The sequence below is a fragment of the Pan paniscus genome, chromosome 13, assembly GCF_029289425.2.
Source record: "Pan paniscus chromosome 13, NHGRI_mPanPan1-v2.0_pri, whole genome shotgun sequence".
NCBI classification, from domain to species: Eukaryota; Metazoa; Chordata; class Mammalia; order Primates; family Hominidae; genus Pan; species Pan paniscus.
In genome coordinates, this window is record NC_073262.2 from 75,629,951 (window position 1) to 75,654,167 (window position 24,217).

At 42.5% G+C, this 24,217-nt stretch overlaps 1 protein-coding gene across 6 annotated transcripts in view; it reads left to right on the plus strand.

Moving 5' to 3' along the window:
• RAPGEF4 (Rap guanine nucleotide exchange factor 4) overlaps positions 1-24,217 on the plus strand; it is a 317,379-nt gene that overhangs the window by 219,859 nt on the left and 73,303 nt on the right. For 3 of the 6 annotated variants that reach the window (XM_034954511.3, XM_034954513.3, XM_034954514.3), the window contains 4 exons: positions 5,502-5,555; positions 5,864-5,970; positions 10,302-10,423; positions 12,001-12,184. In XM_034954511.3, coding sequence (XP_034810402.1) covers positions 5,502-5,555; positions 5,864-5,970; positions 10,302-10,423; positions 12,001-12,184 — 467 coding nt within the window. The remainder of the gene's footprint in view (positions 1-5,501; positions 5,556-5,863; positions 5,971-10,301; positions 10,424-12,000; positions 12,185-24,217) is intronic. The other 3 variants (XM_034954512.3, XM_055108758.2, XM_034954516.3) reach the window with 1 other exon arrangement.

A 24,217-nucleotide genomic window follows, 5' to 3' on the forward strand; every position in this document is an offset into this window, starting at 1 on the left:
TTCATATTTTTCATTCACCTGATTAGTATTTATGTATTGGCTCTGGTGCCAAAAGGAATATTTTCCGTCTCTGTTTCTCCTTTTCAGTAGTAATATGAACATAATACAAGGCAGTAGAAAGAGCATCCCCTTTCCAGAAACAAACAAAAATCAATTACAGTCAGTCCTGAGGGAAGTCTTTCGTGGAGAAAGCCAAGAAAAGCAGAAAGAAAGCTGAATGCCTCTGCCTTTATCTGTCCCCCCTGCCTCACGGTTTTAGGATCACATTGTCACAGCCCCATTTGGATTCTTTCATGCTCAGGTAGGGAGGAAGAATTTTTATCAACACATGATTGATGTGTCAAAATCTAGAAAATTTCATTGGAGAGGGGTCCATGCCTTTCGGGGCTCATTTGTGATACGTGTTTTCTGGCTATAGGGCCAAACATGGAGCTCTAGGAAGCAAACCGAGCAGGCCAAATGCAGCCCCTACTCTGTGCCATCCCGCTGTCCTCCTGCCTAGCCTAGCGCTCAGCAGGAAGAGTATCCGGGAGGATATGGTGTAGGGAGCGAGTGAGAGGGCTGGGTGGCAGCTGTGGCAGCCCTGCCCAGCCCTGTGGCCACTGCGACTTCTTCTGTATGGGTCCTGGGGCCGCTGCTCTCGGATCAACTCTTTGCCCTTTGGTTCCGCCTTTGGGCTGGTTTTCTTTCTTTGACTCTCACGGATACTGCAGTGCTGCTTCTTTCCCTCTTCCATTTAACCTAATCATTTATAAAATGAAATTCTTTTCCATGTTTCTCTGACTTCTGGCTGGAGAGAGATCGGATGCGGGAAGCTCTTGCCTCCCTCTCAGCAGTGGCCCCGAGGCATCTCTAGCAGTGGCCATACCTCTAGGGTTCTGGGACACCCTCCAGGGTTCCAGCTCCCAGCAGGACACCTGGCTCAGGCCCTGGTCATGCTTCCTTCTCCCTCTGTCCCTTTGCTTGAGGGCCTCCTGCTTTGCCAATATTGGGACTACCTCTCACAGTGATCTATTTGGCTTCTGAAATTTTCCTCCCCTGGTGCAACACTTCCCGCATTAAATTCCCTTGTGGTAAATACACTGAATGGTTTCCATCTCCTGGCTGCACTGGACTGCTACTCCTCTCCCTGGTATATTTGTCTTAGCCCTGATAGGACAGTTCCTCAATGCTAAATGTTGTTTTATTGTTACAAAGTTTCTTTTTTTTTTTTTTTTTCTTTTTTTGAGATGGAATCTCGCTCTGTCGCCCAGGCTGGAGTGCAGTGGCACGATCTCAGCTCACTGCAACCTCCGCCTCCCGGGTTCACGCCATTCTCCTGCCTCAGCCTCCCAAGTAGCTGGGACTACAGGTGCCCGCCACCACGCCCGGCTAATTTTTTTGTATTTTTAGTAGAGACGGGGTTTCACCGTGTTACCCAGGTTGGTCTCGATCTCCTGACCTCGTGATCTGCCCGCCTCAGCCTCCCAAAGTGCCGGGATTACAGGCGTGAGCCACTGCGCCTGGCCCACAAAGTTGCTTTTCAAAAAGTTAATTCAGACCAAGCATGATGCAGGGTGCTCATATGTAATCTCAGTAGGTCACTGTGAATATTTATTGCTGGAAATTCATCAGATCAAGTCTGATACCTGATGACCTAGAAGAGCTTGGATGCAATTTTCTCAATAACTTGAATCAAACAGAACACAGACTCTTCCAAAGGGTGGGCCAAGATGTCTCGAGAAGAAAACTGCAGGTGGATGGGGTCATTGTACCTGCAGTGGAGACACTGGAGTGAAATAGACCTGGAGTCTACTCTAAGCAATTCCAGTTATTGGCTGTGTGAGCACAGGCAAGTCCCTAGGTGTCTCTGGTCTTAGCTGTCTCCATAAACAATGGGAGTCAGAATATAGCAAGAAGATACATGTAAAGGAGCATGTGTACACAGCATGTATAAACCTGCCTCTAGAGCTGGCTTGCTTTCTTTGTTTCTCACAAATATCACCATGCTTTTGTCTTTCCTTCTCCTGTTTAACCTAAGAATTCTTAAAATGACATTCTTTCTCTTATTTTTCTACAGTGCAGCTAAGGTAAAATTCTCAAAAGAAACTTTACTTGAAAACCAAGGGAAACCAAAAAGGAAGTAAATAATCTGACACAAAGGCAATAAAGTTACACTTGTAATGCAGGGGTCTCTGAACAGGCATTGGCCAGTGACTATTTCCAGGGACATGGCCTGCCTGTCAGGCTTGCCCTCTGTCTCAGAGCATTTGGCTTCTAAGTTTACCCACATAGTTCTGAGGATGTGATATATTGCCTAACTGAATACAGTGTCCCTTTCAAAGACAAATTCCTATTCCCTCAAAATAAAACCTTCCCTGCTTTCCCCTGCATGTGTTCCTTGGAGGTTTTATTTAAATAAAGGGACTATCCCCTCCTCAAGGCATCCTTCATTCATCATGTTGCCCCTAAACCTAAAATCTTTGAGCCGGAGAAGGATCTGAGAATTCTGCCTTTCAACAGATGAAATACCCTCTTGGTCCTGGAACTGGTACTAGGATTACTAGCTAAAAGACAACCTTGTGTACATTTACCTCTTTAGAAGTTGCAAATCAAAGAAAAAGTTCTGGTTGAAGCTTGATACTTCTTTGCTTTAGTAACACTTTCTTTTCAGGGTTCCAAGGAACCAGAAAGGGAGCTGTCCAACAAAATAAAGTAGCCTAGGGACCACTTGTTAGCATTTTGTTAAAATATAGCCATTGCTTTAGAAACAAATTAAAACATGCAATCTTCAAATAATGTTTCATTGCACCTACCAAAGAGTAAACACTTATCACCAGTCCAGAAGCATGAGCATCTTCTTGACCTTGGTTCTGGCAGCCTCTCAAAGATCACTGCAAAGGAAAGTAGGTTTTTCATTGGAAAGAAAAGTTGAGCTCAGAAACAAATCCCATACCCATCTACTCTAGACCACACCTATCTGTACCTCTTTCCTCTAAGACAAAAAGAAGAAATGGATTTCTACTATTATTTTCAAGAAACCAGAGGTCTTTACAATTTGATACAGTCAGGTGCAGTCCTAGACTGTAAACCAACCTGTGTAATGAAAAGAGGTGAGAGGCTCAAGAACCTGGGAACTCACAACTTAGAAATATGTAGCGTGTTTTAACTGCACGTTTTCAGGGTCCCAGTGTATGATGGTCTCACATGTTTGAACACTTCTCTGGGTGATATACTATCAAAGAATTCTTGTCTTCTTTGAGGTGTTAGGTGCAAGTACAGGGACTCTGTGAGCTCATAGTCACATCAGTAGGTCTGCCATAACGGAGCATGGACTATTTCAGGGCAAAATCAGTCCCTGTTTAAAGCAACCGTTGAATTGGACTAGAGTGATACTTCTTGATCTGTGCTGGTTGTAAACAGTATGCTGTTAAAATACTATAATATTGCTTGACATCTGTGCTACAGTGATTTCAAGAGGGGAAAAAAGTCTGCTAGATGCCAGCGAGGTGATGAAAATGTTTAAATAAGTTAGTTCAGTGAGATTTCAGCCATTCTAAATACATCTGTATCTTATCTATGCTGTTATCTTAAAGTTTAGTATTCTTTTCTCTTTTTCCTTAATTCTATTATAAATCAAAAGCATCAACCCACTTGAAACTTATTGTTAATTTAAAAAGGTATATATTTATGCATGTATATTTGTATTTAGCTACATACAATATTATATATTGGCCTTTATTTACCTCATTTTTTATTAGGACTAGAGGGAAAACTTATCAATTTATTTTCACTGTAATGGCTTCTATTTGCAAACAGTAGGGTTTTTAGTACAAAGCGTAATAATCTCTACATCAGTTTTCCATGACTGCTATAACAAATTACCACAAATGCAGCGGTTAAAAAACACCTTAATAACCTAACAGTGCTATTGTTTAGAAGTCTGAAATGGGTCTCACTGGGCTCACAATAAGGCGTCAGCAGGGCTGCGTTCATCTGGAAGTTGTAGGGGAAATCTCTTTTGTTTGTTTTTCTCCTTTTCCATCTTCTGGAGGCTGCTCTCATTCCTTGGCCTTTGGCCTCTTTAATCTTCAAAGCCAGTTCTGACTTCTCTGCTTCCCTCTTCCATCTTTTAAGCCCCCTTATGATTACCTTTGGCCCAGCTAGAAACACCAGGATGATCTCCTTGGTTTGATGCTTAACTTAATCATATTTTTGGAGTCCCTTTTGCCGTGTAACCTGACATGTTTGAAGGTTCTAGGGATGAGGACATAAACTTTTTTTTTTTATCAGGGGGAGTATTATTCTGCCTACCACAATCTCATAAGAAATAAATCTCCCATCTTTTCTTACCTTCTGGAAGTGGCATAAATGGCATTGTATTGGTGGTTCTGTCACTCCCCTTGACTGGAAACATTTTTCTCCACCGTTTGGAATATGATTACCAGATTATTTCAGAGCAAGAAAACGAAGGGGTTTCCGTAAGACTAGAGGGCTTAATGTGTAGCTGTGTGGAAGTAATTTTTCTGGGATTACATTCAATACCTCCATCTGAAGAATGTTGTTAATAGGCCAGGTGCTGTGGCTCATGCCTATAATCCCAGCACTTTGGGAGGCCAAGGCAGGAGGGTCTCTTGAGGCCAGGAGTTCGAGACCAGCCTGGGCAACATATCGAGACCTCATCTCTACAGAATAAAATTAACCGGGTATGGTGGTGCAAGCCTGTAGTCCTAGGTGCTTGGGAAGCTGAGGTGGGAGAATCTCTTGAGCCTGGGAGTTCAAGGCTTTGAAGCTGCAGTGAGCTAGGATCACACCACTGCACTCCAGCCTGGGCAACAGAGCAAGACCCCATCTATTTAAAAACTAGAATGTAGATAATCATATGCACTTTCTCTAGAGCCTAGAGCTGATCTGACAGCCACAGAATCCTGAACTCTGTACACTTTCTTCTACTTAGTAGAAGAAAGAGAAGTGTACTAACTGCCTCAGTGGGCTCTAGGAGCTTGAGTGCATAGAACCGCCAAGAAGTCGCATTTAAAAATTAAAACTTTATTTCTAAAAATACAAATTGCAGAAAAAGAATCTTAACTACACAAGAGAGAGACGAAATAGCTCATTTCCATCCCATATCAATACTTTCTTCCCACCCCCGGAGACAGGTCATTTTAATCTCCATTTATGTTTATCTTGTTTTGCTTTTTCCTCTGCTCTGATGTTTGTTAGGCTCTGAATAGATATTTATTTTCTCTTCTCATGAAGCCTACAAACATCTAATCATTCCTATCTATTTGGTTTTTTCATTTTTAATAATTTATATTTAAATGTTGGCAAATTGAATGGTCTAATTTTGCCCTTTGAATGCCTATGCATTCAAGTTCTTTAGGCAGAATTTATCTCTTATTTTTTTAAATTATATTTTGAGTTTTATAAAAAATGGATGTTTCTTATTATCCCCCAACCCATAATTTTCTTCAGTGAACTTTTTGTTTAATTTTCTTTTGCTTTAACATTTTATTTTTCAGACACCTCTCATTGAACCTCACGTTCCTCTTCGTCCTGCTAACACCATTACCAAGGTAATGGGATGTAGGTGGGTTGATGAGCCATTGAGCTAGCTTCTTAAGTACCTCTGGAGGTGGTCCATATGTCAGGGGATCACATCAGGAAGCCTCTGATACATTTTCTAGAGACAGGAAATATTCAGTGTTTCAGTTCTCAACATAAACCAGTGACATATCCCACAAGTGAACAAAATAAAGCACTGAGTGAGTTATGTTTTCCAAGCCAGAGTCAGATTGGAAAGTGGTTTCAGGATTTGTTTGGTTTGTTTTCCTTCTATAAACACTTCTATCTCCTCCCCTCCTTCCACCTGATTACAATCCAGGTCCCTTCAGAGAAGATCCTCAGAGCTGGAAAAATTTTACGAAATGCCATTCTCTCTCGAGCACCTCACATGATAAGAGATAGAAAATACCACCTAAAGACATACAGGTATGTGTGCTAATTCTAAAGGCTGTGCCCCGCTCATATTCATGTTTAGTGAAAATGGAACAAAAATGCTTCTCCCTGTTTTCCATGTGGGCGCAGCCCATTTTGTAATGCCTTCAGGTTCTGGAAGGTTAGGCTTGTCTTACATCTCAGCTTAACTGCAGTTGTTTAATTATCCTTAATATTCCTAGCACCTCCTAAACTAAGTTGCTTGGATATTGGTTTAGTTGTGATGAACAAAGAGAAGAAAATTTTTGTAATTTCTTTTTGCTAGTGACTTTTAGGCAGCCTACTAGATTTAGATCACATTCAACCAACATTGACTGCACACTTATTTATACTCAAAGACCTGTACCAGGTCCCTTTTGATATATTAGCTCATTTCATTCACATAACACTGCTAGACATGTAGACCATTTTTCAGATAACAAAACTGAGGCTTGGAGAAATTAGTTTTGCTTGTCCAAATCACAAGTCTAGTGAGTGGCAGGGCCAGGATTTAAACCAAGGTTGGTTGATTTCCAGATTCAGTGATCATTTCATTCAGTCAGTCATTGATTTATTCACAAGTTTAGCACTTACTGTGTGCCAGGCACTATTGTGTTTCAAGCTCTAAGAATACAGCAGTGAACAAAATATGCAAAGTCCTTTACAGAGCTTGTTTTCTAATGTAGGATTCCATCGTAGCATGCATACAGTAGGATACACAACTCTGTATCACATATATATTCATATAGAATATGGATTCCTAATTATAGTTGTCACTGGAGTTAAGAAATGACAGAGATAAAGGCAGAGATTTCATGGTTAGCTGAACCTTCTGGGATGACTGAACCATGGTGGGCCAGTTAAGAACTCGAGTCTAATCCCTAACTTTTGATTTTCAGAATTCAGCAACTTTTGATCAATTCAGCAAGTGTTGAGGAACTAGAATTGCCAATATGTGGCACACAGACCTTCACTCTGTCTTCCCAAACCCAGGGCTCAGACATGACTGCCCTCTTTCAGCAATCAGTGAGACTCTCTTTCCCATTTAGCCTAGACATGACCTCAGAACCCATCAGCATTGGCATGAGTCAAAACCCATTTGATTCACAGGAACCAAATTCATAAGACACACTGAAAAACTAGAATGCAAATTTCAAAGTTACCGTGAAGGATGCATATCTTCTACCAACTATGATAGAATCTACAAAGGTTCTGGTTCAGGAATTTGAGCATAAATAAGTGCTCAGTAAATGTTAGCTGAATGTGATCTAGATCTAGTATCTACAGGGTTCACCTTAAAGCAAACCTACTCAAGGACAGAGATAGAAAAAATATATTGCAAATTCTTCCTCTTCTGATTATTTTTTCTATACTCCATGCAAACTAATACTCTTCTGCTTGCATTTGGCATGAATATGTTACAAGACCAAAATTGACAGTGTGTTACATTTAGATTGGCCTCTTGTTGACAGAATTTTGGAAATGAGATGGGACTTGAGAAAGTGCCTTAGTCTCATCAGTAGCATATTCCGCTTAAGATACATTCCATCTCTTAGGACAGATTGATTACTTAGCCCTTTTTATGTTGATATTAACTAACTACTATTTTGGATGTTTACATTTGTAAGTCCTGTTCTCCAACACCAGAAGTTGATTCCTTTTCTAGTCTGTGGAACTGTATTAGTCTGTTTTCACACTGCTATAAAGAACTATCTGAGACTGGGTAATTTTTGAAGAAAAAAGGTTTCATTGACTCACAGTTCCACAGGCTTAACAGGAAGCATGACTAAGAGGCCTCAGGAAACCTACAATCATGGCAGAGGGCAAAGGGGAAGCAGGCACATCATACCATGGCAGAGCAGGAGAGAGAGAAGGGGGTGGTGCCACACACTATTAAATGATCAGATCTCATGAGAACTCACTCACTATCACAAGAAAAGCAAAAGGGGAAAATTTGCCCCCGTGATCCAATCACCTCCCACCAGGCCCTTCCCCTGAAACATGGAAATTACAATTTGAGATGAGATTTGTGGGGGACACAAAGCCAAACCATATCAGGCCCCCTACATACTGCTATAATTTTAAGAAAAGTAAAGGTTAAAGTAAATAAATCAATGTGTCATATGTCTTCAGAGAGAGTTCAACCTTTTAAATTCATTCAGGGGATCTCAAAGATCTCATATGGTTAAAGGAACTTTTTCTTTTCAAAATTGTATTACTTTTTTCCATAATTTAAGATGTGATTGTGCTTTGCCAAGTATTGACTTGCATTAGGGAAAATTTATTAAAATAAGTCATGTTTGATGATAGATAATGGAAACTAGAAGTTAGAAACCATAATCTCTTTCGTGCTCCATTGTACTAAGATTTTAAACCCCTGAAATATAGGTGTTATGTCTGTTCCATGCCCTGTGACACAAATTAATGACCTATTGGGAATAACCACAGGACTCAACTGGAAGCCAGAAGCATGATTTCTTTTTTCTGCAGGACAGTCTGAGTTCCTTGTCCCAGATCTTATACTTTCCAGTTCCATCCTCTCTCTCCCTCCTGCTTCTCACTCCATTATATTATTGCCACAGTATTCAGGGGCTGAAGCCTCTCCTGGTGCAGCATAACCCCCCAAAATAACTATACTAGCGGTCTGCTGTCAATTCTAAATCGTCTAGGGATCATTAATGGAAAGGATACCTGTGATTCCATCAGCTACAAGTAGCACAACTGTGTGTCTTTGTTCAGTATTCTGACTGCAAGATTCTTAAACCCTTTGTAAGGACTCATCAGATGCTCTGGGATCATCTCGAGTCTGTGTACTCTTTTTTTGTAAAGGTAATCACTGAATTAAAAGCCAAATGAAATTGATTTTATGTATTTTTACATGATTTTTACGATTAATCAATTCGCAAATTAGGAAAGAAATATAATGGAAGGTCTTATGTTTGGTTCAGAATGATTTATAAGTAGGTGACTGTGCCTACTGAAGCTCTAATATGTGGGTATAGACTGTAATAAGGGCAGTCCTGGAAATATAATGGCCTTCTCAGTACACCCTCCCTGTGAAATATTCTGAAGTCAGGGTCAACCCCAAATCAAGGAATCCCACAATTCCTCTGATAGATTTCAGAGGTCTAGGATTAAAATTATTACAACTGGAAAAGGCTTTAGAGGCCATCATTTGCTCCTCCTATTTTTTTTTTTTTTTTTTTTTACGGCAAAGAAAGTGAGAACCAGAGAGTTGAAACCATGTGGCCAAAGTCATATAGCTAAGTAGCAGACCTAGTTCTGTATCTCATGTCTCCCGCCACTTCAAGATTGTTCCCAAAGTGGCACAGAACCATGAGTCTCCTCCAATGTCAACTAGAGAGGAGCTCCCTAGCCCATGCCCCAGAGGTGGTGCTGTCCTTAGCATGAGAGGGGAGGCCACCAGTGATTCAGTCCCAGCTTCAGGCAGCCGGCTGCTCTGTGACTCCCTGCCTTGTTCCATCATCCCTTGGGATTGAGCCATCACTAGGACTTCAGATTCTATTTCCTCTCTTGAACCATCATGTTGTGGATACCTGCCCCCTTCTCTCACCCCATGGGGAATTTCGGTATTCCCAAATATGTGAGTGTATATACTTATGCATTTCCTAACTAATGTATGCAGTTTGCTTATCCAGACCAACTCACCACAGAAGGGCATCTTGGGGACTAATGTGTGAATATACAGGAAGCCAGAAAGCATGTGGAGCTCTTCAGATGACAGGCTCTGGAGAAGTGCTAATGCTCATTACACAGAACTTTTTCAAAGAGATTTGCATCGCTAATTGCTTGTTTCTCCCAACACCCCTCCAAGGAAGATCAGTAGTATTACTTGAAAATATAAAGTGCTATATAATTTTGCACTTATACGGTGCCTTTCATAGCACCTCTGAGTGCCTCATAAACATTAACTCATTCGGCACGAGACTCAGGTGGAGAGAGTCAGTATGTATTTCGCTTTGCCTCCATCTTGCACTGAGATTTTCTGGGACCGGCTCACTAGGACAGAGTTTCTGTTCCTCTGATTAGCTTGCCAGACAATCTCCCCCTCTAGGGGCCCCCTGGTCTCCCCTGGTGCTACAAGTTGTAATGCTTTCATTTAACCAGCCTTGCTTTAAAGTTCTCTCATGAGCTGAGTGGCTTTTTTGGCTTGTATTAACATTTGAGAACCTGAAGCTACCACGTGTGGTGCTTTGTTTGCCATGAGACCTCTTCTGGTAGGAGACCATTAAGCCCTTTGGTAGGTTTTCCTCTCAAAAGCCATCTCCCATCCTCTATCTGAAAAGGGGTGACTTCCCCACCCTTTATGTCTCACCTCTCCTTAGACAATGCTGTGTGGGAACTGAGCTGGTGGACTGGATGATGCAGCAGACACCATGTGTTCACTCCCGGACTCAAGCTGTTGGCATGTGGCAAGTCCTGTTAGAAGATGGTGTTCTCAACCACGGTAAGATGAGCCCCAGTCCCTGGAAACCTCTCAAGAAATGCTAAGTGCATTTCCCTGGGTAAGTAGTTGCTGAACTCTTGAATGGGCAAGAAAGAATTACGATCCCTTTAGGGACCTGCAGAGCTAGCATCTTCATTTAGCAATACAAATGCAGCAAGTAGATGCTATTGATTGCTATGTTCCACCATTGTACCTTCCTAACTTGGAAGAATGTATGAAAGGAAAATGAAATTGCAGCCCGAGTGCATCAGTTCCAATTATGTTTATTAGTTTGCATTCACGGTTCATTGATAGTGTGATTATACTCTGAGCAGTGCATAGCAATCCTGATGCAGGGGCAGAATGAAGAGCAGTGAAGTGTGTGGCTGGGCTGATGACATGAAAGTAAGTAATGAATTCGGAAGCTGCCTTTTAACTGTGCCGCTGTCTGGGAGAGCCAATTTGTATACCCACAGGATGACCATATTTAAAATCAAGAATGTGCTCTGCAATTGTGGCTCTTGATAACTGCAGGGGCTATAATTGAACAGAGTAGCTCTTCAGGACTGGTGTGTAACTCTGGCCAAACTCTTATGCCATTGTTTAAGACACTTCCAAACAGACAAAATATTAAAAACATTCATTTCATTTACCAACACCTGGGAATCTAGTAATGGTTTTGCCAGCGTTTCTCATACTTTAATGTGCGTACATGTCACCTGGGACTCTTGTTAAAGTGCAGATTCTGATGTAGCTCGTCTGGAATGGACTCAAGAGTCTGTATTTCCAACAAGTTCCCAGATGCTGCTGCTGCTACTCCTCCAGGAATCACCCTTTGAGCAGCAAGGGATCTACTGCTTGTCTTTACCTTTTGAGAGTATTGATGCTCCATCCTGAAAAGGGGCTCAAGGCTCTAAGACATGTACATGAGGGATTCTGAGCCACGTTCATTGTCTTTGTCCTACCAAGATTTAAATCCTGTTTAAAGGAACAAGAGGAAAAAACTTTAAGACATCAGATTTGGAAGAAATTTACCACAAAATCCTTCTAGCAGTATATGATCTAGAAACCTGGTCTGGTCAGCTTTGTTCAGACAACTAATTTTATACTAACATTTTTTTCCAGAGTGCAGACAGTACAGTTGATAAACAGTACATATAGAAAGAATAACATAAATTCTGATCCTGACAAGGCAGATTGTTTTCAAAGCCTGTACTTTCCAAAGCTGTGACAGAACATGACCTGGCAGTTGGTTCCTTTCCTGTTTGGGACACAGGTCCCACATCCTAGAAAATATCAGGAAGACGATTTCTGCAGGTCAAAGTGTTCATCTGAGAAATGCTGGCAGGTCCTCAAAGGGAGTCCCACAGAGGCCGAGGAGATGGGTGGGTCAGAGAGGGCTGTGGTGTGCATGACTGCAGCCCCGAGGTCATGTCTTCCAGCTGCACAGTCTGGGCAGGGCAGAGTGAGAAGGGCGAGGAGGCTCCCGGCTTTGCTGCCACTTGGCCCTCCTGCCTGACACTCTGCATTTGTTTCTAGTAAACGGAGCTGTGAGGCCGAGGTGCTGCAGCTGACACGTGCTTCCATGTTTCCCATAGTGGACCAGGAGCACCATTTCCAAGACAAATATTTATTCTATCGATTTCTGGATGACGAGCACGAGGATGCCCCTTTGCCTACTGAGGAGGAGAAGAAGGAGTGTGATGAGGAGCTCCAGGACACCATGCTGCTACTGTCACAGATGGGCCCCGACGCCCACATGAGGATGATCCTCCGCAAACCGTGAGTGAGAGCTCGTGGCTCACCCCTCCAGGTCCCGAGGCCGCCTAGTGCGTAGACGTACCATGAGGAGAGACACAAGGCTGCTCTCAAAAGCCCTGGCCATCCCCCATGGAACAAAAGGGAGCAGCTGAAGGGTGCCACAGCAGTGCTTGTCTCTGTTATTTTAATTTTTGTGTTTGATCCAGATGGCTCCATTTTCCATTTGCATGAGTTAAAGCTGTAGAGGTTGTCAGTAGTTGGCTCCGGCTGTCAAAACTGAGTCCCCATATTAAATGACCTTTGGTCAATGACAAACAGAAACTGCTCTGTTTCTATGCCAGCCTGTGGCAGCACCTATCTCCCTAATGCAACAGGACAGAGGTCATCAGGACCATAGCCTTCATGCCTAGGCCTGCATTCATTTGTTCCTTCACTCATTCAGCACATGCTCTTACCCACCTCTGAGGCTTCTGTTCTTCAGCTTAAAGCTCATTCTTCTGAGCACACCACAACTGCATTACCCCTGTCAAGGCCCCCATTGAGCCACTGAGGCAGTCTCTCCCTTCTGTCTCAGCTGAACCCACCTTACCTTCAGGAGCAGGCCACCCCCTGCAGTTGTGGACTCTGAAATGTTTAATCAGATCCACTCAGGAAGAATGTATTATTAAGCCCCCGTTTGATGCAGGGCACTCCACTAATTGCTATGGGGCATATAAAGAAGCATACATGTGGTCCTGATCCTCAGGGAAACCTTTTCAGTAAGCGGTGACTTGGCCCTTGCATCCGAAACCACCACACAGGCTTGTGTTTTTCGGCTGGAAATGAAGACGCCCTCTGCCCCACAGCCAGCGTCGGCCAGCTGTGGATGTCAGCTCTGAGTCATGTTTGGCCGACCTTGGTGTATTAGTCTTGTATTAGACAAGGGCATTACATGTTACATGTCCTGGGTGTCTGCTGGGTGCTTTCCAAGAGTGAGGTGTCCCTCAGGCCAGCCTCCCCAGAGGCTGCCCCTCAGACCAACCCACAGTAGCCTCTCTGAAGGCACTTTAATTTCCTTTCCCCAGGATTCTTTGACTTGCCCTTACTCAGGGTTGTCCCCTTTGTCAAAACTTTCTCATGGGTCTGACTCTCCCACACCATGTGTTCCAAAGGCCTCCCCTCATCCCAGCAGATACCATCATCCTTAACTCTAGAACCACACTCTTCAGCTCTGTAAGCCTCAAAACCCTTTCTTCACATAAAAAGATGAACAGGAAAATCCAAAACATCAAACAAAGCTAGAGCTTCACTGACATAAGCAGGAGTGGGGTCCAAGAAACCTGCCCAGCCAATGTATGCTTTCTCTGCCCTGAAGGATCATAGGAGAGCATGGCTGAGGGGGCACAAGAGAATCCCTGGGGCCTGGGGAACTCAGATGAATACCACCATTTTAAGCCATGTTTTCTTTCTTGTCCCCTCTTGTCCCACTGTCCCTCCTGCATATTTCCCCATCATTTCCTGGGTCCATCCCCTTTTTGCTGTCCTCCTTGCTGCCACCTGCATCCAAGCCAACATATGCAGTGGTTCTGAATCAAGGTGGGACAGCCCCCTAAGGGCTGTTGTCAAAGCACAGGAGGGGGCCCACTGCTAGCACTCACTGGGCAGTGGCTAGGACCAAGGGCTGCCAAACACACTGCAGTACCTAGGAACCCAACACAATAAAGAGCTGTCCTGAGAACAATGCCCGTGTGGAGAAATATTGCAGTCAACTATGAGTTTCTTAAAGGCAAAGACAGATCTCATTTTACTACATTTGTTCGTTTATTGAGCACCTACATTGTTCTAGATACTATGTTAGGTGCTAAGGCATTAAGGTAAACATTGAACAAGAAGGCTTCTCCTCCTTGGAGTTTTCTGTCTAGGGCAGAGGATTAAGCAACTACTTATGCAAGCAATCATTTAATCACAGCTGCATTACATGCTATGGAGGAAGATGTAGTGTGTGTTGGCACAGCCTAATGTGGAGGAGGGTTTAACCTGGTGTGGAACTTAGTAAGGCCGTATCCCTAGCTCTGTGCATTACACCACATAAGCCATCAGTAAACCTTTGCTGAGTGAGTGAATGAATGAATGAATGAATGGAAGTGTGAATACACAGTCCCAGCTAATGTTCCCTCAGCTCTTACTTGCTTCAAGGGAGGCAAAAATGCCATCTGATTCACAAATGTTTTTGAGCATCTACCAAAGACATTTAAAGAAAAAAGTAATAAAATGGCTCCTGCCCTTGGGGAGTTTATAATTCAATGGGAGAGGAATCCCCAAATTAGATTAAGATCCAACAATCATCAATTGAGTGCCTGCTGTATGCTAGGAACATTCATGCTAATTGTTTGATTTACCCTTCTCAAGAGACGTGAGAGCTTGTTTTCATGAGTCACCTTGGGAGAAATGGGAGTCGCTGCTTGTGCTTCCTTTTATTTTCTATACACCATTGAATTGCATGATCCCTGGCAGCCCAGATTCTTCACAGAATATTACATTCCAAAACTGACACTCTTCCATTCTATCGCTAGTTGTTAAAGTACAGGTTTTACAAATATTCCAAGATACATGATTTCAGGTGGCCTTGGGATTTTCCCATCTTCTTAGGTTTTTCGAAACTTTGCAAACGTTGGAATTGGGCTGGCACTTCTGGAATTCTTCAGTTTTCTTTCTGCTGAAATAGCAGCTCCCGAGAGATGGGAAAGTGAAAAATAAGGAATCTAATTTTGGGAGACAGATATTCCAACTCTACATGTACATACACAAACAGACCCTTTTTTTTTTTTTTTTGATCTGCTAATAATCTTTGGAGCTACTACTTTATTTAAGTGGAAAGAAAACAAGCTTAGTTGATCAAGAATTGCCAGTATCACTACTGTCCTTGAAGGGACCAACCAAGCACTTCACTCCTGGAAACTGAGGGCATGTTCAGAGGTCCTGGAAATGTTGACTTTCTACTGCCGAAAGTGCTAAGTCATTAAGAAATGTGGAGGCATGAGATGCATTGGCTTCATACTGACCAGGGCAGGACCCCCAACTTTTAAACTCAGCACGGCTGCATTTTATAATAGTCACCACTGCCAGAGAGGTTGCAGAACTCTGATAATTACTGGGAAAGAAATAACACAATATTCTTTGATGAGAAGATTACTTTGAGAATTTGATTGTATAATGAAGATGTTGCTTTGAAATGTACTTCCTATTGTTCTGAATCTGAGACTTGCTAGCAAAAAAAAAAAGTGTCACTTGTTTTGACAGGCTACTTAGAAAAATTCTCTGTTTATTACATTAACTGCAGCATTTTAACTGTCAAACTATGAAAGAATGTTCTGTAGTTTAAAAAACAGAATAGAGCTTCAGGGGAAATTTTTTGGCACACTCTTGTTGCTATTGGTATTGAAAAAAAACACATACATTCTGCATGTGAAATTAGCTTTTTATGTGGTGGCAGACAGAGTGACTCACAATGCCCGTCCTGGTTTCGCAGGTGCAGACCTGGATGGCATTTGGGGGCAAGTGCTACAGAACGATGACAGTTTGACGGTGCTGTTGTTGTAGCTCTGAGACAGGGCCATCAAACACTGAATGAGCTCTCCAAGCTTATTGTTTTGATTTTGCTTTGTTTATAAATCTAAAAACAAGAGGTTGCCCTATAGCAAGTAGATATAATGGGTACTCTTACCAGTAGAAATGTGCATTTTGGCTTTCTTTGAGCAGGTACTTTGGTTACAGAAATATGAGTAAAAGGATCTGGAGTGACTAGGTAAACAGAGTATTGTAAACTTGAGGCCAACTGTGGATAAAAAAGAGGCTTCAAGGAGACAGGACGCTCTGCTGTACAAGCCTTCCAACCACTCCTTCCAAGTAAAGTGAGACATAGGCTCCAATGTTCAGGATGGTCTATCAGAGACCAGCCTAAAGTTGGGAGGACAATTAAGTAGACACTGTTTCCCAAATCAAAATTTAGGTCTGCAGTTCTGAAAATGCCTAACAGTAGAAGCCTAAGTAAGTTGAGAAAGAGAAAAGTCATTTGGGCCCGAGCAGAGAGAAATATATGTATATATAAGAGAATTGTTAGAAGTTGGGGAATCTTCCAACTGGGTCAGAAACACAGAAACTTGAGTTCGTTTATTTTATGTGATAAATTAATATTTCAGTTGCCCTTGGGATTTTTCCCATCTCCCTAGGTTTTTTGAAACTTTGTAAACATTGGAATTGGGCTGGCAATTTCTTCTTTTGACTCTTTCTGCTGGAATAAGAGCTCTGAGAGATGGGAAAGTGAAAAGTAAGGAATCTAATTTTAGGAGACAGACAGTCCAACTCTACATGCACGTACACACATACCCCATTTTTTTTTTGATCTGCTAATAATCTTTGGAGTTACTATTTAATTTTACTTAAACAGAAAGAAAACAAGCTTCGTTGGTCAAGAATTGCCAGTATCATTGTTGTCTTGAAGAGACCATCTGAGCACCTTGCTCCTGAAAACTGAGAGCATGTTCAAAGGTCCTGGAAATGGTTTTTTTGTTTGTTTTCTCATTGCCCATACTCTGCTAAGGCATTAAGAAATATGGAAATGTGAGATATATTGGCTTCATATCAAACATATGCTATAGGGCGTAAAGTTGAAAGGCAACAATTTAAGGTGGATTAAATGACATAAAGGCAAAATACTGTGGGTGGGGGTGGGAAGGGTATTGTTTATCCCTTAATTGGCTGCCCTAATGCAAGGCTGTCCTGCAGAGGCTGTGTGGAGACTACCCCGCTGCTGTTCGATTCCACACACTTGCTCTAGAGGGCGCGTGAGAGCCTGTGTATCGTGTCTTAATTAGCAGTGTCTGTTTTAATAGGATCTTTATTTGTCTAAACTCTTTTCCAGGGTGTGGAATTTAAAATCCTGGTAATTATAGAGGGATTTGTTTCTTCAGGGGATTCCAGATTAGCAAGCCTAAAATTGGTGGTGGTTAGGGTTTTGATTTCTGCTGGGATGTGTCAAGAGAATGTCCACAGTTACGAAGTTCATCTCAAATGTTAATCAGATGAAAAGAAAAGCACGACCGAAAGAACCTAGGCTTCTGAAGTAAGACAGTCACGGCGAATCCTTCCTTCACTGCATGGCGACCTTCACCTTGGTCTTTACTGGAAAGATTTTGGCGTCACAAGTGAAAGCTTGTAGAATTTACCTGAATAAATGATTGCATTAAGTAGGTCATTTCTCTGCCTCTCCCCATGAAAGCAGTTTATTCTTATTCCTCATATCCACATGGCCTGAAACCAACCATTGGATTGCTACCTTTATGATTAAGATTCAGGAGAGGGGAGGATGAACTTAGCTGCTCATCTACAGTTTAGAGTTTAAGATTGCCTCAAGGTTTTAATGACTTTTTATTGCTAAAGTCGATCTCTTTATTGGAGAAAATTTGGAAACCACTGACAAGAGTTAAAAAAGAAGAAAAATACCTGCAATCACATGTCTCAGTTAATTACTGTTAACATTTTGGTGCCTATCCCTTTAGTTATTTTTTAATTCCTAACTTTATACACTTAATAACATATCACAGCATTCTCTCTTAAAGTTAAATATCCTTTAAGGATGGAGCTTTTAAATAGGTGTATTCTCTGAATGTTCTTTAATGCATTCAGTTTGTGATCGTTGGATGTTTAGGTTGTTTTTCAAGCCCCTTTTTTTTTCTTTTTTTGAGACAGGGTCTCACTCTGTCACCCAGGCTGGAGTGCAGTGGGGTGATCTCAGTTCACTGCAATCTCCACCTCCTGAGCTCAAGTGGTGCTCCCACCTCAGCCTCCCAAGTAGTTGGGACTACAGGTGCATGCCACCATGCTCAGCTAATTTTTAAGTTTTTTATAGAGACAAGGTCTCATTATATTGCCTAGGCTGGTCTTGAATTCCCAGACTCAAGCGATCCTCCCACCTCAGCCTCCCAAAGTATTGGGATTATAGGCATGAGCCACTGGGCCCAGCACCTTTCTTCTTAAGAGCAGCAAAAAAATAATATTTTAATACTCTTCTTCCCAGAACAAAGGAAGAGCTCCTAGCCGGATAGGGGCACAGGTGGGGCAGAAAGATGCTGGGAAAGTTCCCGCAGGGAACTGTAAACTGTTTCACACCAAGGGAGTGACCGGACAGGAGCACTAGGAGATGCAGCTGGAGAGTTAGGCTGACGTCAGTGGGGGCATCTGCCATGCCCTCTGTGTATGTTGGGTATTATTTTGTAGTCATATGGGGCACCACTGAAGAGTTTTAGAGAGAGGTGTGGTGTGATCAGATTTGTAGTAGGTTGGTTTCTCTGCTATCTCCAGAGAATAGACTGGAGGGGCCAACTAAAGACAGAAAGCCAGATACTGAGTTTTATGAGATTATGTTTGTTATAGTTTGAAATGACAGCCTTTGAGATACGTGCATTTGACCCAAGAGTCTTGTAAATGAAGTGAAAATACTACTGAGCACAAGAGCTCTGGGTTCTATTCTTACCAGTTTATCATTATATCATCTAACATCTTCAGATTGCAAGTCTCTTAAGGTATAAAAGGAATTCAATAATACCTGCTTGCCCTCTCCCTACTTCACAATAGATTGGAAATGAAAACACAAGTGCCAACTGAATTTAACTATAGCCACCATTTATCGAGCATCTGTGTGCTAGACACTGTGCTAAACAATTACTTAATTCAATTCCTTCAACAAAACTCTGAGGTAGTTATTTAACATTACTCCCATTTTATGGACAAGGAGACAGAGGCTTAGGCTGAGTCACTTGCCTATGGTTATCCACAAAGCACTAGACTCAGGATTCAACTCAGATCTGCCTGACTCTTGAGCCTGTGCTCTTTACTGCACACTACCATAACCTGCCATCGTCCAAAGGGGCTTCAGAATGGACTCATGGGTTTATGCTTTGAGCATTGGAAAGGAAAGGTGTCATGGAAATCCAATTTAAAATAATTCTTACAAGGCTGGGTGTGGTGGTTCATACCTATAGTACTAACACTTTGGGAGGCTGAGGCACCCAGATCACTTGAACCCAGGAGTTCAAGACCAGCCCGGGCAACATGGCGAAAACCCATCTCTACAAAAAATACAAAAATCAGCCAGGCGTAATGGTGCATGCCTGTAATCCCAGCTATCAGGAGGCTGAGGTGGGAGAATCACCTGAGCTTAGAAAGTGGAGGCTGCAGTGAGCCGTGATCATCTCACTGCTCTCCAGCCTGGGCAACAGAGTGAGACTCCATCTCAAAAAAATAAAATTATTATTACAGACTAATCTAATTTCATTAAATTATTACCATATAGACCAGAATGGAGTTCACCATCTACTGTGGAAAAAAAGTCCTCTAGTATGGCAGATTCCCAGGCGTGCTGCTAATCCATAATGGGTTAAAATGATGATGAAGATTATTCTTTCCTGAGGGAGTTACATGCTTCTGGAACCTATAATTCTTTTATTTTTGTCTTATGTCCTGAGTTTTACTATGTATCGTCAGGAGCAGAATCCAACGGGCCATATGGGTCTAAAGTTTTACAATCCATTGTCAAACTGATTGCACAGAAATGAAGTGCTTTATAGTTTTAATTGCCATATAATTAGGGTTGCCAGGTTAAATACAGGATGCCCGGTTAAATTGGAATTTCAGATGAATAACAAACAATGTTCTGATATAAGTATATTTCATGCAATATTTTTATTTGCCAAATCCGGCACCCAACTTATAATTAATCTGCCTCTCTTCACAGCTCCTTTGAAGACTTGCTGGAAAATTTAGTCTAAAGATCACATAAAAAACACTGAAAACCCACAGCTCTGGAAAGAGTCAATTTACTCCACAGCAACCCTCTAGCCAGAACCACAAACAAAACTTAACCACTAATATTTGAATACCACTGTATAGTTTATATAGTGGTCTCACATCCGTCCCCTCTTTGAACCACTAAAAAGCTCTGTGAATTAAGTATGGCTCATGATAATCCACTATGTCCTGACAAAGAAATTGAGCTTAGTCAACACCAAGTGCCTTTCTCAACATCACACAGCAGTATACGTGGCTGAACCAGGAACTGATCCAAATCTTACTCCAAGTCCAATTTTATTTCTTCTTTTTTTCTTTCATTGACAATATTATTTCCTCTCTCCTAGGTTGCCTCAAGTGTGTCCTCACTAGTGAATTTACTGAATAAGCAGTGAAATAACCACAAAATATGGACAATCTATGTCCCTGATTAATTAAGAATTGACATTTTGCAAGGAAGAAGTAACAATGCATTCATGTAGCACCTTCTCAAAAAACATTTGCATTTTCCATCTCATATGTATATTTCATCCTCAAAGGCAAGCAGTTATACTATCTGACTCCATCCAAATTTATTTGTTCTTCTCAGCTTGTTGCTTAGGTGTTTTAAAGGAAAATATTTGTACTTGTACCTTTTAAAAGATTTAATGTTAAACTCTTGAGTGTCCTTGTAGTAAACACTTTTGCTGGAAGAATGCTGGGCATATACAGTTTCTAAATGTGATCAAACCACATTGTCCTAAAAACACTTAGCACTCAGAAGCCATGAATTATGGAACCCTTATCCCATGTCCTGACAGGGATGACTTCATTTCTCACAAATATTCATAAAGCTTTTGCCCTTTATTGCAGTTATAGACTGTATTCATTTCTAACTTCACAAAGCAGAAAAGGATCCCTGTGTACACAAGCTCTGCTATTAGGACTAGAAAGGGAACTTAAAATGTCCTTTTTGGGGTTAAAGATAAGGTGAGGGGTGGTGGCATGGCAGGGAGCTGAGCAGTCGGAGCTGGGTAGGACACTTTAAATGTGCAGTCACCAGGTTCCTGGAATGTCTCTGACACTTAAGAAGCAGGGGTCCTGAGAGGTGAGGCAAAGAAAAAACATGCTTTGCTGGTTTTGCTAGACAAGGAAGTGCAAAACTGCACTAAACTTTCCTTTAAGGGAAGTGGAAGAAGCGAGATCTTAAGATCTTAACAGTGTGGGAAAATGGTCCAAGTTTGAGAAAGGACTTAAAAGTTAGAGAATCAGGTGGATTGAGATGAAGCATTGCATCAAAAATAAAGCATCCCCCACCCCCCACACACAATTAAATAGAGCATTTTTTTTAGAAACCTCGAAGCTTGACCATGGCTTATGTAGATATTTATAATGTTGATTTCTCCGGGTGTTTTCCCCTTGTAGCAAGGTCTGCTAGGTGACAGGTCTAGAGGACTGGGATATTTGCCTTCTTACCTGCATATTTTACTATGGGCCATGCCAATGTGCTGCTTGATGGCTGGGTGAATCCCTCATTTTATCCATGTTCCAATAACTGAGAAGCTCTGTCTCTGACCTTGATAAATTCCTTGATAAAACTGTATTTACCAGTAGCTTCCAATATCACCTGAGCCCTCCCATCCTTTAATGTATAAACTGCTTCCCTATCCATCCCCATTTATTATCTTGTCTGTAACTAGACATTGCTGCCAGAATGCATCCCCTGCAGAAACTAGGCCTTTCCACAGCGGGATCCGACAAATCCACATCAATGTGGCACCACGCAGATTTGTAAAGAAGCAGGGATGCCTAATATCTCTCCCTGTGTCATCTGGAGAAGGACAAGTAAAGACCAGGTACATTCACCGGCTGCCACTCAGAGCAGCCAGAGAGTCAATTCACTTCCCCAGCCTTGTAGGTTACTCTTATGAAGGTGCATGGGAGTTCTCTCCTCCTGCTCGGGCACAGTGTTCCCTTTACTCTTGAAAGCCAGATTGCCTTCAGTCCTTGGGACCCTTTCATTACTGTTTGAACAGTCTGGGGGCTGATTTACAGGATCTCTTCTCCATTTTTTTTCCCCTGTCACCCCCGTAAAGACCAAAGCAGGAAAGGTGCTTAATGCCACTGTTTGCCAAGAGAAACCTGCTTTTAAAATGCGACTTTGTTCAGTGATTGTGGTGGGGAACGCTCAGTTTTAGATGTGATCAGGTGCTCTTTGAGGGGTGGGGTGGATCGGGGGAGAACCTTTGTCTGATGTGAGAGTAGAGAGGTGAGCCTTTTCTGAGACACTAGATGGCACAGCAGCTCCGAGCCAGCAGCCTCCGAGAGGCTGGGCTGGTTTCTGTTACTGCTGCCACGAACACTGAGCCCCCCCTAGGGTCGGAGGGGGCTCCATTTTGATGCAGTTTGGTGGGCACAGGTTGACCAGACTGACTTTTGCTCCACCTGGCCTCCTCCCTGGGACTCACCTCAACTTTCAATCCTAATGACATGTTGAGGCCCCTGAGGGACAGTGTCCTAGCTCACAGCAAATCTCTCATGAGTGCTTTTGTTGCTTTGCTAGCTGTGAATATACTCATTTTTTAAAGTAAGTCTCTTCACACCTGGCAGTCCTGACTTCTCTCACATCATTAAAACATTGGCTGTAAACAGGACCAAAAAGTTCTTTGCTGCCTGGGTGGATTGCCAAATGATAGTTGCTTGCTGTGTGATTATTGTGACCACCTCAGACCACAGGGTTGGGGTTTTGTTCTTGTCGTGCTTCTCTTTTTTTCTTTGCAGCTTGAATGTTGTTTAGGATTCAGAAACTAAACTGTTTTAGGCTTTGTTCCCTTTAGTCCCGAACAGCTGTTGTGGACCTCTCTGAGGCATCCGGGAGTCCCCATGGAAGCCTCTCTTTCTCTGTGTGGGTTGTTAATGAATGAAAGACCAGGAGGTAAAGCAGGCTGCCCACATGGGCTTCTGTGCAGATGTAGTGGTCACACCCCCACAGAGCTTCCCCTGGAAATGCTGGGGGCTGTCCCTGCAAGGAGGCAGTTTTCTTGGCAGGCTTTGCTTTGGTAGAGGTACCTGGGGAGCAGTCAGGCTCACACCATCCCCTTTCCTCTCACTAGTTGCCAAAATAGCAAGGATTTCCTGGGAACAGAGTCCTTCCCTGCTCTTCCTGGGAGAGCTGCCTCCTTTTCCTACTGTGTCACCTGGAAGAGCCTGGGGTTTTCACACCCTCTGTTCTGCTTCTCCCAGGCTCCAGTGCTCACCCTCAGTCCTCCTGGGGCGTCTGTCTTAGAGAGCAGGTCTCAAGGTCTTGCCTGGCAGTAAATCTGCCCCTGTCCACTACTGAGTGTGACAGGCATGGAAGGGTAGGGGCCTGACCAAGTGGTGGGCCTTTTGATCAACCCCGCTAACACCGCCCTCTCCTGCCCTCTGGGCTGATTGACGCAGAGCTGTCTTATCAGTGATGCTGTCTTACTCCTGTGATGGTTTTCTTCTGTGAGGGTTGAGCTGCAGCTGCTTCCAGTCTTGTTTCTCAGACATTCTTTTCTCGTCTGCTCTCTATTATCCAGGAATTCCTAAAACTTTCTGGTCTGCTGATAGTTCATCGTTTGTGGTGGTGGTGTTGCTCATTTGTTTTCCAATGTCATTTTGCATGTTAAAATATCTTTTCTGCCAAACCTTTAGCATGGCAGACAAAAATCTGGCTAAAATGAAGAGATTAGCAAGGTGCTGCTTGTTGGTCCTGAGTGGACTTCCATTTAAACTCCCGCTGATCTCAACATAGGTACTGAGTATCTTTAGCTGGTCTAAGATGGGAATTTATTTTTCACAAACAGTTGAGTAAATCTGTAATCCTAAGAAAAGTAGACCTTTTCTATCATTTTACAGAATTTGGAGTAAGAGGTGAGGCCCATCATTTTCACATCTCCTCCCTCTATTAATAATTAACTATTTGCCATGAAATAAATGTGTCCTGTACCAAAAGTGAGTTGTGCCGTGGATGCCTTGCCTTGCTTAACCTCAGTGGGAAGGACAACAGAGAATAAGGACACATCTCCCTCAGGACACAAAAGAACTGCTCCATAGCACCACTGCCATCTCCCTTGGGCAGACCCTAAATTCAGCATGAATCATGAGAACTCGTGTGTTCACTCATCCGATGAGCCATATTAAACACCCACCCTGATAACAATACCACCCTACATTTGTCCTATATTGTCAGTATATACAAAGCTTCATGTATATTACCTTATTTGA